The sequence below is a fragment of the Triturus cristatus genome, chromosome 10 (assembly GCF_964204655.1).
Source record: "Triturus cristatus chromosome 10, aTriCri1.1, whole genome shotgun sequence".
In the NCBI taxonomy this organism is placed as follows: domain Eukaryota; kingdom Metazoa; phylum Chordata; class Amphibia; order Caudata; family Salamandridae; genus Triturus; species Triturus cristatus.
The window spans coordinates 536,351,593-536,369,520 of NC_140593.1; the positions used below are offsets into that span (position 1 = coordinate 536,351,593).

The 17,928-nt window shown below is 47.7% G+C and overlaps 1 protein-coding gene across 9 annotated transcripts in view; it reads left to right on the top strand.

The window, feature by feature from the left end:
* Window positions 1-17,928, top strand: part of KMT2C (lysine methyltransferase 2C) — a 1,736,691-nt gene that overhangs the window by 1,345,005 nt on the left and 373,758 nt on the right. For all 9 annotated transcript variants that reach the window (XM_085632007.1, XM_085632012.1, XM_085632004.1 and 6 more), the window contains 2 exons: window positions 734-2,419; window positions 10,550-10,762. In XM_085632007.1, the coding sequence (XP_085488133.1) occupies window positions 734-2,419; window positions 10,550-10,762 (1,899 nt within the window). The remainder of the gene's footprint in view (window positions 1-733; window positions 2,420-10,549; window positions 10,763-17,928) is intronic.

Genomic DNA, 17,928 nt, shown 5'->3' on the forward strand with positions numbered 1-17,928 from the left:
GTCCCATTCTGTTGGAAAAATGTAGTTTTTTTTTTTTGTTTCCCCTGGTCATTCCCAATGCAAATGTTCTAAAACGCTGCAATGATCTTTTTAAAATTAGTAGCACCATATTAGTTTGGTATGTTAAAGGGGCCACTCAGTGTAAAAAAAAAAGTTATCTTCCAAATCCTGCATCACTTTAGCAACAATAAGCATTTAATAATGTTCTTCTGTTAGAGGTCTGCTTGAGGCTTGATCCTCTTGTGGCATCATTCACCAGAGGGCCCCTTTAAAACTTAAAAAAATGTTGCTCACTTTTCAATGACATCTTTTGGAGAAAAAAATGTCCTATGCTTGCAATAAAAAGTGTCTCATTCTCCAGTTTCCTTTTAGTGCATTGTCTAAATCCGAGCTTTTAGTGCATTAAATGAATCCATGAAAGAGAGAACTTTGTTTGAACTCTTTTGAAGGCATTATAGGTATTGGATTGTTATAGGTTATGGAATTTTTAAAACTTTACTCTCAGTGAAGTGTTCATTGCAAGTTCTTCGTTTAAGTCATACATAGAAGACATGTTAAAACACATCCAGTGTATGTTGTAGAACTGTGCTGGGTATTACCATATTGTTGTATTCATGGTCTACTCAAAAATGTGGTTGGATGAAGACGTAGATTGCTCAAAGAATCTTATTTGAATTATTTTGGTATGTTTAGTCACTCAGTACATTTGTAATAAAGTATGTTTTCATTTCAGATTCGGAAGCAGCAAAAGGAACATGCGGAACTGATTGAAGAATATCGTATCAAGCAACAACAGCAGCAATGTACAATCCCAACTATTGCTTCAGTGCCAGTCGTTCAGCCTCATCTGATATCGGAGAGTACCTCAGCAACAAAAAATCAGCAGAATGTCTCCATGGCACAGCAGCTTCAACAGAATTCATCTCTCAACCCAGGACAAGTTAATCCTGGTAGGATACCATCTGTTCCAGGATGGCAGCCTGACAATGCTCCCCGAAAACATATCCCTTTAAATGTCCCAAGAATGCCGCCACCAGTGACTCATATTCCAGTGAACCCAGAAACTGCAGTTTCTTCCGCAGTCTCATCTGTAAATGATCAATCCAATGCACAACGTAGGGTTGAGTTTGATGACAATAACCCATTTAGTGAAAGTTTCCAGGAGCGAGAGCGTAAAGAACGTTTAAGGGAGCAGCAGGAACGGCAAAGAATTCAGCTAATGCAGGAGGTAGACCGACAAAGGGCCTTGCAGCAAAGATTGGAAATAGAACAACATGCTATGATGGGATCAGACTTAAATGAGAGAAATTTAACTCCGATACCGTTCTTCACTTCCGAGCTACCTTGTGATTTCCTACAACCCTCAAGAGTGTTACAGCAGTCTCCTCAGCAACAGCAGCAAATGGGCCAATGTTTACCACAACAAAGCATGCAACAGGGATCTATAAACTCACCTCCATCTGTTGCTTACATGCAAAATAATGAGCTGAGACGAGTAGGACCTAACCCGTATGGGCATGACCAATCCTCTGTCCCTGGAGGAAGCCCAAATTTCAGTCCTGTGAAGCAGTCCCATGTAAATATTTCCAGCACCAATGTCCCACAGGCAAGACTCCCGTGCCTGCCAGGAATGCCTAATACACCACCAAGTAATTTAAATGGACCTTTTTGTGGTCCGGACACTTCTTTATCACACACTTCAAATTACCCTGGTTCAAATCAGTCCCTCATTCAGTTGTATTCTGATATAATTCCTGAAGAAAATGTGAAGAAGAAAAGAAGGAAGAAGAAAAAGGATGATGATGCTGATTCAGTCAAGACTCCATCCACTCCACATTCAGACTTTACTGCTCCACCTACTCCTATCATTTCAGACTCTGCTTCTACACCAGCTGTAAGTGTCTGCAGTGAACCAGCTCAGCACCAAGGGGAACATGTGTCCACAGCACATCTGTTGTCAACCTCTAATCCTGCAGTATGTCAGCCTCCTTCAGAGTTGGAATCACATATCCCAAGCAGTGATGAACTGCAGGGAGTGATACAGCAGAAAACGTCTATGAAGGCAGAGACTGGTATGCTCCAAGGTGATGGGCCTAACAAAATGTGTGACATTAAACTTGAATGTACAGAAGGTGATTGCAGCCCATTTAGCACTGAACCAAAGGAAGAACATCCACATGATGTGAAGACAGAGGGAAAAGTCACACCCTCCTCTGCATTATCGTTTCAGAGTCCTGAACGTAATCCAGATGGTGTAACTCCAAAAGGAGAGTCCGGCAATGAATTGCTGAAGCACTTACTGAAGAACAAAAAGTTAGCTGAAGTTTCATTGCTCGAAACAGAGGATAGCTTACTTTCTGAGAAGAAAGGTTCTTCAGAAAAAAAATGTATTGACAAGAAACATCCATTGCCACTAATGGTAAGTTGGATGTATTTTTGTATACACACTAGTTAAATTTTGTAAAAAAATGTTTTTAAATTAAAACCCTATACTTACATTTACTTTGTAGCTCAAAAAGTCTTTGGTGGGGTTCTGGTCATTAACGAACCACTTGGCCTTTGCCTTGTGGTTCGTACACCACCAGACTTCCTTGATGACGTTATTGGACCATTACCCACTGTACCCCATTTTGTGAGTGTTTGTGTTTGCATTTATATTAATGTCAACACCCACACCCCAACAATTTTTTAGTTAATAACTTAATTAATAACAGCAGTGATTGGACAGCAGAATGCACTTTTTCTCAATAAAAAGAGATTCTTTATTCATTAATTCTTTCATTAAAACATTAAATTTTCTTCTAGGATTTTTGCTGTAGCCAATGCGTTTCGTCCAATAGGACTTTTTCAGGGCTCTTTTAATGTATATCCTTGGAATTTCAACTGAAAGTTCTCTACTCAAATGTCAAGAGCTCTAGATTGTGCTTAGTTTCAATAATCTGTATATACACTAAAAAGTTCCTGCAAGCCGTCCGGAGAGTGGAAGAAACTGAATGACCAGAAGAAAAAGTTACTTACCTTTTGGTAATGTTTTTTTTGATGGATACAGTATCTGCCTGATGATTTCTCACCTTTTGAATTATCCCAATACGCAGCATTCCACAGAAAAGTTTCTCCTCGGCTCTCCCACGTCGAGGAGGACGTCACAATGGAATGGCTCCGCATTCTAATCCGCGTGACATCATCGAAGTCATAAGATGACCTCATCGGCGTACTGATGTCAGTTGCACCCATTTTTCTCCTCTCAAGCATCAAGAGCGCTAGATTGTGTGCTGTTACTCTATATACGCTGAAAAGTTCCTGCAAGCAGTTCCAAGAGCAGAAGAAACTGGATGACCGGAAAGTGACCAGACATCAACTTCTAAATTCCCAAATCAATGTTTCAAATAAGGATTTAATAATCCGTTGTTGGATTGAGCCTTAATAAAAACAAGAAAAATGCAGTTACTGAAACTTCTGTGGGAGTTACCATAGTCCACACCGCACGAGTTTTGGCTTTGGACCATTTTGCTTGTTTTCATTAAGACTCCATCCTTCAATGGATTATTAAATCCTTATTTAAAACATTGATTTGGGAATTTAGAAGTTGTCGTCTTGTCACTTTCTGATTGATACATCTGCCTGTGGATTTCTCACCTTTTGAATTATCCCAATGCGCAGCATCCCACAAAAGCTTTTCTCCTCCTTCCACATCTAAGAGAACGCCACAATGTAATGGCTCCGCCCGCAACTCTGCGTGACGTCAAAAGAGCCATAAGAAGACCTTTTTTCGGTATGCTAATGTCAGTTCACTCTTTTTCTGTGCCAACTACGGGTAAAGTTTTTTTCCCAGGTTCTCCATTTATGGGAGTTTCTTTGTTGCTGATTGTCATGACTTTTTTTAGCCATCGAGGATGACTACTCCGAGAAAATCAGGTTTCAAGCCATGCAGAGAATGTGATGTCCAGATGTCCATCACTGACCCCACTGAAGATTGTTTATGGTGTCTTTCATCAGACCACAGCATCGAGACATGCACTTTGTGCAAGCGCATGAATCCGAAAGCGTTGAAGGAGAGGAAGGCCCAATTATTCATGGCCAAGAAGCAGAAGAGGGGTCGCAGGAGGTCAAGGACCCACTTGAAGTCGCCGACTCCACACACTTCAAAGTCTTCGAAGAAACATAAGAAGTGGCGTCATGGTTCTCTGCGATGCTCTTCGAAGGCTGCGACTTCGAAGACGGTGTCCCCGAGTTCCAGACGTCATAACAGGGATGAAATATCTCTGACTCCTTGACCTGGAGTGACTATGACCCTTTCTCCGGCTCTGAGAGCAGTGACTCCACCGGCTCCTAGAGTTGTAACGTCTCCACCGTTGCTGAAGTCAACCACTCCACCTCTGGCTCTGGAGTCTCTCACACCGCAACCGAAGCCGAATTTAGTGCCTACCCGTTTGGCTCCAGAGCCTGTGGTACCGGATCAGATACATCCTGCTTTCCCAGCTCCGGGATCAGATCCGTCACATTTTTAAATGCAATGTTTGGCTTGTTCGCCAGAACAGCAAATCCTTCTGGTGTGCCTGTGACATTTTCCACCTCACTGTCCCCTACGGTGTATGCCCTTTATGCCAATGGCTCCAGGAGTTTGGCCTCTTCCAACTGTGAGATTTTTGACACGTTGTAGGCTTTGGAGGGACCTGCTCCTCTAGTTGGTTCATCCCTGGCACTGTCTCATTCCGAACCAGCGCAGATTCGACCTTAACCAGCTTTAACTCCTGTTCTTGTAGACCTCCCTCCGATGCTGATCCCGAAGTCACAGGCACTGCTTCTGGCACCGCTGACGCCGGTTCCGAGGATAAGGTCTTGGAGAGAGCTGCAAAGACTGTTGGAGGAAGAAGAGTAACAGGAGGAACATGGAGGGCCTGAGGAAGGAGAGACTGTGGATCATGACCCGGATTTTGAGGGTTTACAGGAGGCTAATGGCCTGGACACCTCTCCTGAGAGAGAGCTTTCATCACCAAAGGGTTTGCCGACAAAGGAGAGGACCACATATCACTTTATGATCAGAAAGGCTGTGGACCTCTTGGAGTTGCCTCTTCCTAAAGCGGAGTTGAGGTCTAATATTCTGATGGAGATGCTTCATAATTCTTCCGCTATCCTCTATTTCAGAGCCTTTACGTCCCTTCAATGAGGAGTTGACAGAGCCCATTCTCGATGTCTGGCAGAAGCCAATGTCCACTCCAGATGTTTCCAGGACCGTGGCAAGGAGGTACAAGGTGGCTCTGGAGGAATCCTGCTTCTCTGTCCACCCATCCTTTGACGGAAAGCTTGGGGGTCCAGACTTTGTGCTCTTCGAGGCAGTCTGCAGGTTCCTTCCTATCTGCGCCTGCAGATAGGGAGTCAAAATGAATAGAGCAATCGGCAAAAAAGGTGTTCTCGTCGCGGAGTATGGCCCTCAAGTCCACAAATGCCACATGCCTCTTGAGTCACTACATCCACACCCTCATGGACTCAGACAGGGAGGTGGTCCCGAAATTGCCCGAGGACGTACAAGGGCATTTGTCAGAGGTGTTGTCGGATGCCCAAGCTGATGTCCTCCAAGTGATACAATCTGGTCTGGACACGGCTGATTCAGTAGCCAGGAGATGGGATAGTCTGTGGCTACTAGGAAGCATGCGTGGTTGCTTGAGTCAGGATTCTCTCCTGATGTCAAGACTACATTACTGGATTTTCCCTTTGATGGATCTCGTCTGTTAGGGGCTAAAGCGGATTCGGTGCTGCAGCGCTTTAAGGACAGTAAAGTCACAGCAAGGTATTTGAGACTTTAATCTTAGCCCAGGACCTTTGGGCAGTTCCACAAGTTTTGTGGCTTTGCAAGAAACTTGTCATTTCGTGCCAGGCAACAGCCACAGCAGCAGCAGGCAAATCCCTTGTATAGATCCTACAAGGGAAAGGGCAGAGGTCGTCTGCGGGGTGCTGCACAACAGCTATTCTCCCTCCTCCTCTTCTGGCCCTCTAGCTGATGTGGCAGGGAAGCAGCTCTACCTCCACCATCTTAGAGCATACTTGTCCCGTGGGAGGGCGGGGTCCCATTTTCTATAGCATTGAAGGTCTGTTACTACAGATATCTTGGTGTTGAACATCATAGAGAATGGGTATGACCTACACTTCCAGGAGTTCCCCCTCTCCCTTCTCTCCCCGTCAGGGCTTTTGCTCGGAAGAGCATCCTCTGCTTCTCCAGCAGGAGGTTGTGTCATTTCTGCAAAAGGGTGCAATCGAGGTGGTTCCAGAGCAGGAAGGGGGTCAGGGGTGTTACTCCCGGCATTTCCTGATCCCCAAAAAGTACGGTCGTTTACGGCCGATCCTCGACCTCAGGGTGAAATTCAAAATGTTAACCCTGAGACAGGTTCTTCTCGCACTGGAGAAGGAAGACTGGAGTGTGTTGATCGATTTACAGAATGCGTATTTTCCCATTCCTATCCTGAAGTCGCATCGGAAGTATCTTCGTTTTACGGTGGGGTCTCAACCAGTTTGAGACCCTTCCATTTGGCTTACTTCCGCAACGCAAGTCTTCAGAAAGCTGATGGCGGTGGTGGCAGCTCATCTCAGAAGGTCGAGGATTCCTGTTTTTCCCTACCTGGACTACTGGCTGCTGAAAGCAAAGTCGCCAGAGATGGTGCTGCATCATTTGCAGGTAGCAACACAACTGTTGTTCGAGTTGGGGTTTTCAATAAATGTACCCAAATCTCACCTGGTGCCCTCTCAGCGCAACCTGTTCATAGGTGCAATACTGGACACTACTGTAACTCGTACCTTCCCGCCTCTACAGAGGATTCAAGAAATCCAGGCTATGATCCCACTTTTTCAGAATGGAGCAGCTGTTCCAGTCCTAAAGGTCCTGCGCCTGCTAGCCGTGCTCGGTCTGTTCGCTTCCTGCTTACTGTTAGTCAACTATGCACGCTGGCATATGAGGGCACTCCAGTGGTGCCTCCGCAAGCAGTGGTTTCAACACAACAGAGATCTCGAAGAGGTGGTCAATCTCCAGAGGCACTGCGGTGAAGCTGCTATGGTGGAGTGTTCTAGGCAACCGGTCTCGAGAGAAGCCGTTTCAGGCTACTTCTCCGGTGGCCACAGTGATAACGGATGCCTCCACTCTAGGGTAGGGAGCCCATCTGAGGGATCTGGAGGTCAAAGGTCTTTGGTTTCCAGAGGAAAGATTGTTTCACATCAATCTTCTGGAATTATGGGTGATACTTTTGCCTCTCAAGGCTTTCCTCCCTTCCCTTCGTGGACAATTGGTTCAGGTCCTAATGAACAACACTACCGAGATGTGGTACATCAACATACGGAGAGGTAGGGTTGTATCTTCTCAGCAGAGAGGCTCTGCGACTCTGGTTCTGGGCTCAGGACGATCAGATTTGCGTAATCGCAAATCATAGGGCCAGAGAATTGAATACACGTGCGGACAGTCTCAGTCAGCAGGATGCGGCCGATCAGGAGTGGCGTCTCCATTCGGAGGTGGTCCTTCACATTTTCAGGATGTGGGGGTTTCCTCAGCTGGACCGGTTTGCTACTCCTGAGAACGCGCACTGCCCGGCGTTCTGCAGTCTCCAGTGACCGATGTGGGGAGCGTTGGGGGACACTTTTCAGTTAGATTTGGGATCACAGCTTCTTTACGCTTTTCCTCCCATACCCTAGATTCCTCGAGTTCTGAGGAAGATCCACCAAGACCAGGCCTAAGTCATATTGATCGCCCTGTATTGGCCGCCACTGGTGTGGTACACAGACCTCCTTTACCTCACATTGCACCCTCCTCTCCATCTCCCTCTTAAGGCAGACCTCCTCTTGCAATCGCAAGGGCAGGTTCCACACCCCTACCTTCAGAGCCTGCACCTTCATGCCTGGAGATTGAACAGGGCAACCGGAGTTCTTTCTCTCTCCCACCGAATGTGGTGGATGTTATATTATCAGCCAGAAGACACTCCTCCAAATCGGTCTATTCTGGTAGGTGGGCCAAGTTTGTTAAAGGTGTGGAGAGAGATCGTTTGATCCTTTGCAGGCCCATTTATCTGAAGTTCTGAGTTTCTCTCTTTCACTAGCACAACAGGGTTGTGCAGTAGCTACTGTGAAGGGCTACTTGTCTGCCTTGTCGGCTTTTCTCTGTTTACCAGGTCAACCCTCATTGTTTAAATCTCCCATAGTTATGAGATTCATTGAGTTTCTCACTAGTAGGTTTCCTCCCACTCCGTTTGTCATACCTCAGCGGTATTTGAATTTGGTTCTCACATTTTTGATGAGTTCACCCTTTGAACCTTTGCAAAGTTGTCCCTTAAGGTTTCTAGCATTTAAAACAATATTTTTTGTGGCAATCACTTCTGCTAGGAGGGTAAGTAAATTGCAGGCTCTTAGCTCCAAGCATCCTTGTACATAATTTCATTCGGATAACATGGTTCTTAGGAACAGAGCTGATTTCCTGCCCAAGGTGGTCACTCCTTTCCACTTGGGGTAGTCCATCACCTTACCCACTTTCTATCCTCCCCCTCACCCTTCAAAGGAGGAGGAGAGATTCATCACCTGGACCCCAAGAGGGCGGTCAGCTTCTACTTTGACAGAACCAATGACTTCAGGTTGGACGATGAATTCTTCATTGGTTATGTGGGCAAGATGAAAGGCAAGGCTATCCACAAAAGAACTCTGTCCGGGTGGATCACCCTGTGTATCGAGATCTGCTAAGCCTTGGCCAAGAAGGAGCCTCCTAAAGGCATTTGCGCTCATTCTACCAGAGCTAAGTCGTCGTCTTCGGCTTTGGTTAGAGGTGTCCCTGTGGTAGACATCTGCAAGGCGGCAACTTGGGCCTCCCTCCACACTTTTGCAAAGCACTATTCCTTGGATTCTTAGGTGAGGAGGGAAGGCCATTTTACTTGCTCTGTGCTTTGGTTTAGGCAGGCAGGCAGGCACCCTCCTCCAAGGGTGGGACTGCTTGGGGATTCAATTCAAAAGGTGAGGCATCCACAGGCAGATGCGTCCATCAAAAAAACAAGTTACTTTCCTACGGTAATGCTTTTTCTGGTGGATACAGTGTCTGCCTGTGGATTCCTCACTGATCCACCCACCTCTCCATTGCCTGTCTGCTTATACTGAAAAATAATCAAGGTATATCTTATGTGATTTATTGTTGGAATCATGTGGTGCTTGGCATTAGGAAATGTCTATGATGAAGAATTTCTAGTGTTGGTTGTGTTTGTATACTGTGTATACGTGTATAAATGTTGTCGGTTCGCCTCGAAGGCACGGAATAAAATGGGTGGAACTGACCGCACTCCGATGAGGTCTTCTAATGGCTCTGATGACGTCACGTGGAGTCACGTGTGGAGCCATTCCATTGGGTCATCCTCGTCGACGTGGGAGAGCTGAGGAGAAAAGGTTCCGTGGGATGCTGCACATTGGGATCATCAAAAAGGTGAGGAATTCACAGGCAGATACTGTATCCACCAGAAAAAAACATTACTGAAAGTAAGTAACTTGTTCTTCTGGTCATACAGTTTCTTCTACTCTCCGATCGGCTTGCAGGAACATTTTAGTGTATATACAGATTATTGAAACAGCGCACAATCTAGCACTCTTGAAGTTTGAGTAGAGAGCTTTCAGTTGAAATTCCATGGTGATACATTGAATAAGTTCAGAAAAAGTCCTACTGGACGAAACGCATTGGCTACAACAAAAATCCAAGAAGAAAATTAAATGTTTTAATGAAAGAATTAACAAATAAAGATTCTCTTTTTATTAGGAAAACGATTCTGGGAATCTGTGCCTTTTCCTGTCCAATCACTGCTGTGATTAATCAAGTTGTTACTAACTAAAACATTGTTGAGGTGTGGGTGCTGAGTCATATTTTCTTTTAACTTGATGAAGATGGCCGGTCCACAAGTCTCGGGCACCACAATGTTTTGAGTAGCAAGCAAGCAGCCTTTGTATGTGTTGTGTGCAGTATCCTTGTGCCTCAGCCTCCTCTTTTGTAAATCATGCATATTGATGTATCGTACTGCACATTGATCTCTAACACAAGCTCAAGGCACTGTAGTCAACATTACTACACTAATGTCTTGTATTTGATGCTGGTAATCCACTTGTCATGTAACAAATGTCTGCTGTGCATAATGCAAGTGAAGAGGCACTGCCTCTTCACCCTGACATCAGTAGTGTAAAGTAGGGAGAAAGATGAAACATCAACCCCAGCACAAGCAATAATCACATATTGCCACAGTCCAAGGTCACCACAGAATCTCTATGCGGCACACAATACAAGGTCCACAATTCCCTCACCTAGCCTCTAGAAGTGTGGAATGGGTGAAGAGATGTAAACTCAATAAACCACAGCGCTGCTGGGCAGACGTTTCTACTGTGCTAAGGTTACCATGGAAGGCATTAGCGTGGTACTACTATGAAAACAAGATCAAAAAGTGTGTCATCTGAAGAATGAACTCTTTGTAGTCCAATGAAAAATGGATTGGTAACTTTGTAAATTTCAGGAGTCTGGTGTTCTCTTCTACTAAAATATTTATTTTCCTTTTAGCAAACTGCAGAAAAAATGTCTCATGAAGAAGTTGGAAATAGGGAAAGACAAGCAGATAGAAAAAATCTAGACCAAGACAAGAAGAAAACAAGAAACAAGAGAGTTCAGAAGAGTGGAGAAAAAGCAACACCACGTGCAAAAAAAAGAAAGAAAGACGAGGAGCAGAAACAAGCAATTTTTCCTAAAAGTGAAAAATTTGGAAAATTAAAACATGTGAGTGTGAACATTTTTAGAGGCCATGAAGGTAATACCTTACTAGCAGCTATTTGTTTCCCCGTTAAAACAGTCTGTTTATCCTTTTTAGTGACGTTTAGAGCTAAGCATTTAGTGTCTGATGACAGTGGTATTACTTTACTGAACCTTGTTACCCAACGGGGAGTGAGCATAAAAGTTAGAGGCTAAAGCAGATCTTCCCTATAGTCAACTGAACCATGTAATTAGCTTGGAGAATCACAAGCTTGAAAATTGAAAAAGCTAAGGGCCTACCTGCATCTGACAGTGAATCTTTCTTCAAGATTACTAAAACCAGCATCACTCCTTCACTCTCCCTCATGGAGCATTCTTTATCATGGTGCTTACTCCATCCCTGTGTATTGTTGTTGTATGATGTTAATGGGATTTCTTTTATTTATTGCTTAATTCTTTCTCTGCCTTATTAGTATTCCTTCCCCATGGTGGTGCCACCTACAAATTCATACCTCAGTGAGTATTCCTGTCTCATTCGGCTATTCCTAATTGCCATGTATATATTCATTTTCAATGGATACACGTCTGCCTGGAGATTCCTCACCTTTTGAATCACCCTAGGTGCCTGACGGGATCCTGAAAAGTTACAAGAGCAAACATTTTTACACCTGTATGTGATGCTTAGTTCCTTCTTGACATCTAGTCCAACCCGGACATGAAATTACCAGAGCTATATAGATATAACCCTGACGTAAGTTACATTTTTTTCTGTATCCTTCAGTGCGGACCCTGAATGGATTTCCATGGAAGGGTTTGTCCCAAAAATGTCTTTCTTGTATGAGGCGTAATATCTCCACCCTGGTAGTCTTGCAGACTTTCATACCCCAGAAGGATAGCTTGAGTGGTGTTAAACACCCATGCCCATCCAATTGGGGGTCAGAAAGCGTACCAGACATCAGGAAAAAGTGAGAGACTGAATGGGGTGTGGGGCTTATCCATCCTGGCACTGCACTTCATTTCCACCAGGGCAACAGACAATCTTTCTACCGCCCGGATGAGACAGGCTTGGTGGGGTTAGCCTTTATCTGCTGGCAAACACTTATTTCAAAGCTACATAGAAAACAAAATCCACATTTTCTCTTGGTTGGCATGGGGGCGGCTGAAGTATTTTGATTGTAGGGTCTCAGAGGTGGAGGGAGGGGCAGATTGGACACTAATTCCCCCCATCTGCCCAGTTGACAGAAAGACTACTGGACCTGTAGGGGTGGAACTATTGCCCGATGCTGGCATGAACAGGTCCCCCTTTGCAACCCCATTCTATTTTTTTTTTTTGACTGAACCCTGGTGTCTAGAAGACTTTCTGCTAACATTGGGGGTGGATGGGGGAGGTCAGATTGGTGGAACCCCCGCCCCGTCACCCTCCCTAATTGGCCAGAGAGACTGCTTTCCCCCCCTCCAGAGGGGTAGCATTTGGCTATGCTAAACGGGCCACTCTTCCCCCTTACCCCTCCACTTGATGCCAATTCTGGTGGCTTGTGAGTTGATCCCTGCTCAGGGACCACCCTCCTGTGGAGAAGTACCATTGGAAAAGAAAAATCTGAAAGAGTCTATTAGTTATAGATTCCTTACCTTAGAATTACACACAGGCGTCAGACTAGATCCGAAGAATTTTTCCTTAGCAGTACCCCTGCACGTCGGTAGGTGGTGTTGGTCGACTCCACGTCCGTCGTCGTGGTCGCTGGGATGATGCTGCGGTGCCTACTTAGACGTCGCCCCTGCGCGATGACGGCAGTTCTTTTTCCGTGCCAGCCTAGCGCAGATCCAGAGAGAGCTTACCCCTTAGTCACTTTTTGACTAACCTTTTTTCAACTTTTGTCGAGTTTTTTTTCTAGTCCTTGAATCCTGGTGCATGAGGGATGTCCTATTGTTGGACCGGCTTCAAGCCCTGCGAGGTCTGTCACAAACTGATGTCTGTGACTGACTCGCACCTCGTGTGCCTCTGGTGCCTGGAGCGCGACCACGACCCGAAGTCGTGCTCTGACTGTCAAGTCATGAATCCGAAGTATTTCGGGAGCGGTCTGAAAGTTTTAGAGGCGTGGCCGTTGGCTCCGCGTCGCTCCCGGTCTCACTCGAGCGGGAGGTCTTGAGACCGGTCGCGGAGCTACCATATCTCGTCCAAGTCTTCGCACTCCTCGGGTAAGTCGAAGCACAAGAATAAGGCAAAGTAGCACCGTCACTCTTCGCTTTCTGCACATCTGTCGGCTGATGCAACGCGGGATCCAGAGCGTCATCGCTCTAAGGCTCCGTCTCCGTTGCCTGACTCAGGGACAACTCCGCAACTCCCCCCATTTCCAAGAGCCAGGGTGTCCCCTGCCCAGCTTCGTATGTTCTACGAAGCCCTCCACCGTATCTATGGGCAGCTTGACTCGGCTGGCCACCCTCGGGCCCCGTGGAGTTGGCCGAGGTCCCGGGCTTTCGATGCCGACGTCTTCCGAGTGGCCCCCATGGATCCAGGCCTGGATCCGGATCAGCATCGGTCGACCTTACTCGACCTACCCCGGCACCCATCCCGGTGATGACGCCCCCGGCTGACGCTTCCCTATCCTCACCCCCGAGATGGAGCCAGACCGTCGGCCGATGTCTGATGAGACGCTGGAGGCTATTTTGGTTCCCTTGTTCATCCCAGGTGTTCCCTATCACCCTGATGGTGGTGATGAGGACTGGGAGGGGTCGCTGGACCCCTTGACTGACCAGCTGGAAGAACCAGACTGGAGAGAGGAATTGGGTGACACCAGTGGTATGGACACTTCCTTAGACCTTGGCATGCTTTCTCTCCCTACCGTTGATATGGAGGAGGGAGCATCCTATGCTGTGGCGGTGCGTAGGGCAGCCGATGGCTTAGGGCCTGGAGCTCCCTACAGTGGCAGTAAGGGCTAATCTCCTGACAGAGGTGCTTCAACCTGCGGCAACTTCCTCTGAACCTCTATTGCCCTTCAATGAAGCCCTAAAGACGTCCTTCTGGGCACTTGGTCCAAGCCCAGCATAGGGGCTACTGTGGAACGGACAATTGCCCGCCTTCTGGGCCGATACTCCCATACAATCTGGCATGTGGTTGCGCAAGTGCTGCCTCGGTTCCCGGAGGAGGCCCGGGCTGTTCTCTCCCAAGCCGTGGCAGATAGAAGCGGCTCAACAAAATTCATGATTCACTGTGGACTGGATAACACCTACTCACTGGGCAGAACGATTGCCACGTCGGTAGCCCTTCGGCGCTACGCCTGGTTGAGGAAATCTGGTTTTTCTAGGGATGTTCACGCAACCTTACTGGACATGCCCTTCGATGGCCGTCACCTTGCCGTCAGACTTGCCGCTGTAGCTCTTTAAGGATTCTTGAGCTGCGGGCAGATCCTTAGGCCTCGCGGCGTCCACCACATTCTGCCTTTTGCCTGTTTCGTGGCTACCGGAGGGGCACCTCACTACGTCTCGCCCAATCTAGCCACCGGTCCACGAAAGCTTCCCAGCCTCTGCGTGGCCACGGACTTTCGACCCAGCGACGTGTGACTGGGAGCCAGCGGGTGGGCCAGTCCACCCTTTCACCCCCTACAACAGGCTCCAAACCCTCCTAGTCCGACCTTTCAGACCCATCAGCGGGCAGTGGTTGGCAGCATTCGCCATCTCCTCCCCCACTGGCAATCCATTACATCAGATAGGTTGGTTTTGTAGATAGTCCGAAGGCGCTACTCCCTCCCCTTCGAGACTACCCCTCCCTCCATGCCACCGTCTCTCGATCGCATGTCGGAGGATCAATTGGAGTTTCTCCACCAGGAAGTTTCAGCTCTCTTGGCCAAGGGAGCTATTGAAACGGTTCCTGCGCCAGAAGTAGGTTGTGATTGCTATTCCCGCTATTTTCTGGTGCCCAAGAAGACATGGGTCTGCGTCCTATCCTAGACCTCAGGGCCCTCAACTGCTTCCTCAGGAAGGAGAAGTTAAAAATGCTCACGTTGGCTCAGGTCCCGTCTGCCCTTGAACCTGGAGACTGGATGGTGGCGTTGGACTTGCAGGATGCCTATTTCCATATCCCTGTCCTGCCGCCTACAGACACTACCTAAGGTTCATGGTAGGCCACAAGCATTTTCAGTTCGCTGTGCTCCCCTTTGGCCTTACCAGTGCGCCTCGGGTGCTGAACAAGGTGATGGCGGTGGTCGCAGCTCATCTGCGCGGATCAGGAGTTCGTCTTCCCCTATCTCGACGACTAGCTGTTTAAGGCAGGCTTGCCCCATGCTGTCGTCTCCCACCTTCAGACTACAGTGGACCTCCTTCATTCATTGAGTTTTACTATCAACGTGCCGAAGTCACACCTGACTCCCTCAGTTGTTCCTTTTCATCCTGGCTGTTCTAGACAGTGCGGTTTTGGTCCTATCCTCCTGAACAGCCAGTCTGGGATATTCGGGCTATGATACTGATGTTTCAGCCTCTATCCTGGATTTCGGTGACAATGACCCTGAAGCTGCTGGGCCACATGGCCTCCTGCATCCTGCTGGTGGATCGTGCCAGATGGCATATGTGGGCTCTGCAGTGGGACCTGAAATTTCAGTGGCGCAGCATCAGGGGAATCATTCAGACTACGTCCAGTTGTCGTAGGGAACTGCACAACATCTGCAGTGGTGGTTAACGAACCAGGATTGGGTCAGAGGCAGATCCCTCTCCCTTCCCCATCCAGACCTCACAGCGGTGACCGATGCATCACTTCTGGGATGGGGGGCCCCACCTTGGAGTGGCGGAGATCAGAGGAGTCTGGTCTCCTGCGGAGTCCGGACTCAATATCAACCTGTTGGAGCGCCGGGTGTTTCGCCTGGCTCTGAAGGCATTCCTTCCCTCCCTCAAGGGGAAGGCAGTGCAGGTGTTCACGGACAGCACCACCGCGATGTGGTACTGCAACAAACAGGGCGGGGTCGTGGACACTATGACAAGAGGCTCTTTGCCTTTGGACATGGCTGGAACATGAGGCCATTACCCTGGTGGTTCAACATCTGGCAGGTTCCCTGAACGCCAAGGCGCATGAACTCAGCCGTCAGTGCCTGGTGGAGCACGAATGGTGTTTTCACTCGAAGGTGGTCCAAGGTCTCTTTCATCAGTGGGGAGAGCCTTGGTTAGATCTGTTAGCCACCGAAGAGAACTGGCAATGCCAGCAGTTCTGCGCGTTGGAATTTCCAAGGTGGCACTCGCTCAACTACGCTTTTCGTTGGGAGTGGAACTGTGGCCTCCTGTATGCCTTTCCACCTGTACCACTTCTGCCTCGAGTGTCGGGCTAAAGTCATTCTTGTGGCACTGGACTGGGCATGAAGAGAGTGGTACCCCATGCTCCTCAGCATGGCTATTTATCCTCCGATCAGACTGCCCCTTCTGGAGGATCTTCTGTCGCAGCAGCAGGGGACGGTTCTCCACCCAATCCTTTCCTGACTCCACCTCCTTGCGTGGGGATTGAACGGCGACAGTTGACAGCTTTTGACCTTCCACCCGAAGTTTGTAATGTCATCTTGGCAGCCAGGCGTCCCTCCACTAAGACTATATACGCCTGTTGATGGAACAAGTTTGTGGCATGGTGCACAACGAAGGCTGTGGATCCCCTCTCTGCCCCTCTTTCTGAGGTTCTTTTGTTCCTTCTCTGTTTGGCCCTGCAGGGTTCGGCTCTGGCTCTCTTAAAGGCTATCTGGCAGCTATTTCTGCTTTTCTTCGACTGCCAGATCAGCCCTCTTTCTTCAAGTCCCCTATTGTAAGTAGGTTCTTTAAAGGTATTAGTCTTCGCTTTCCTCCATCTCCTTTCATAATGCCTCAATGGGACTAGAACCTTGTTTTGACTTACCTTATGTGCGCTCCCTTCGAGCCTCTCCAAAACTGTCCTCTTAGGCCTCTCACTCTGAAGACTGTCTTTCTTGTTGCCATCACCTCTGCTCGCAGAGTGAGTGAGCTTCAGGCTCTTTCTTCTAAGCCCCCTTTCTTCTTGGTGCATCCGGACAAAGTAGTGCATCAAACGAGACACTCGTTCCTACCTAAATTTGTCTCTCCTTTTCACATCGGAGAGACCATCACTCTTCCCACCTTTTTCCCACCTCCGCACCCTTCAAAGGAGGAGGAGATACTTCACGTCTGGACCTGATCCGTGCGCTGTCTTTCTACCTTGACCGCATAAAGCATTTCCGGGTGGACAATCAACGCTTTCTTGGCTATGTGGGTGCCAAGAATAGTCGGGCTGTGCAAAACCTTACAATCTCTTGATGGGTTGTCCTATGTATAAAGATTTGTTACGCTTTAGCTAAGAAGGAACCTCCAGTGGGGCTGGGAGCTCATTCCACTAGAGCTACGGCAGCAACTACTGCTTTATCATGTGGAGTCCCACTCATTGACATCTGCCAAGTGGCCACTTGGGATTCTATGCACACGTTCACCAGACATTAATGCCTGGACAGTCCAGTCTGGAGGGATGGCTCTTTTGCCCGTTCTGTTCTCTGGGACTTTTTTGGTGTGAACTTTGTTCGCAGACCCTCCTCCAGAGTTAGTATTGCTTGGGTATCTGTTCTAAGGTAAGGAATCTATAACTAATAGTCTCTTTCAGATGAACAAGTTACTTACCTTCGGTAACCATGTATCTGTAAGAGACATAGGTTAGTTATTGATTCCTTACCACCCCGCCCATCCTCCACGCTCTGCAAACTGACTTCTAGGTATAGGGACTCCCTTACAGGGCCCTAGATGTTGCGCACCAGTGGTCAGTGTCTTTCATGGCTCTGCGCTTCTGGCATGGAATGTCATGTCAGAACTGATTTCAGCTGGGGCGGCGTCTAAGTAGGCACCGGAACGTCATCCCGGCGACCACGACGGACGTGAAGTCGACCAACGCCACCTTTTGACGCGTAGGGGTACTGCTATGGAAAAAAATCTCTGGATACAGTCTTTCGCCTGGGGGTAATTCTAAGGTAAAGAATCAAGAAACATGTGTATGTTTCTTGCAGATCGTTACCGAAGGTAAGTAACTTGTTCTCCTCCTCTTTACAGCTGCATTTCTCTTTTCATGATCAGTGCTTTGGGGCTTGAGCTATGCTCATGATCACAGTGTAAGCAGGTGGATACTTTAGGCATTCATGAATTGTAACATTAGCACCATGCCGCGCCACACATCACAATGACGAAAAAAAAAT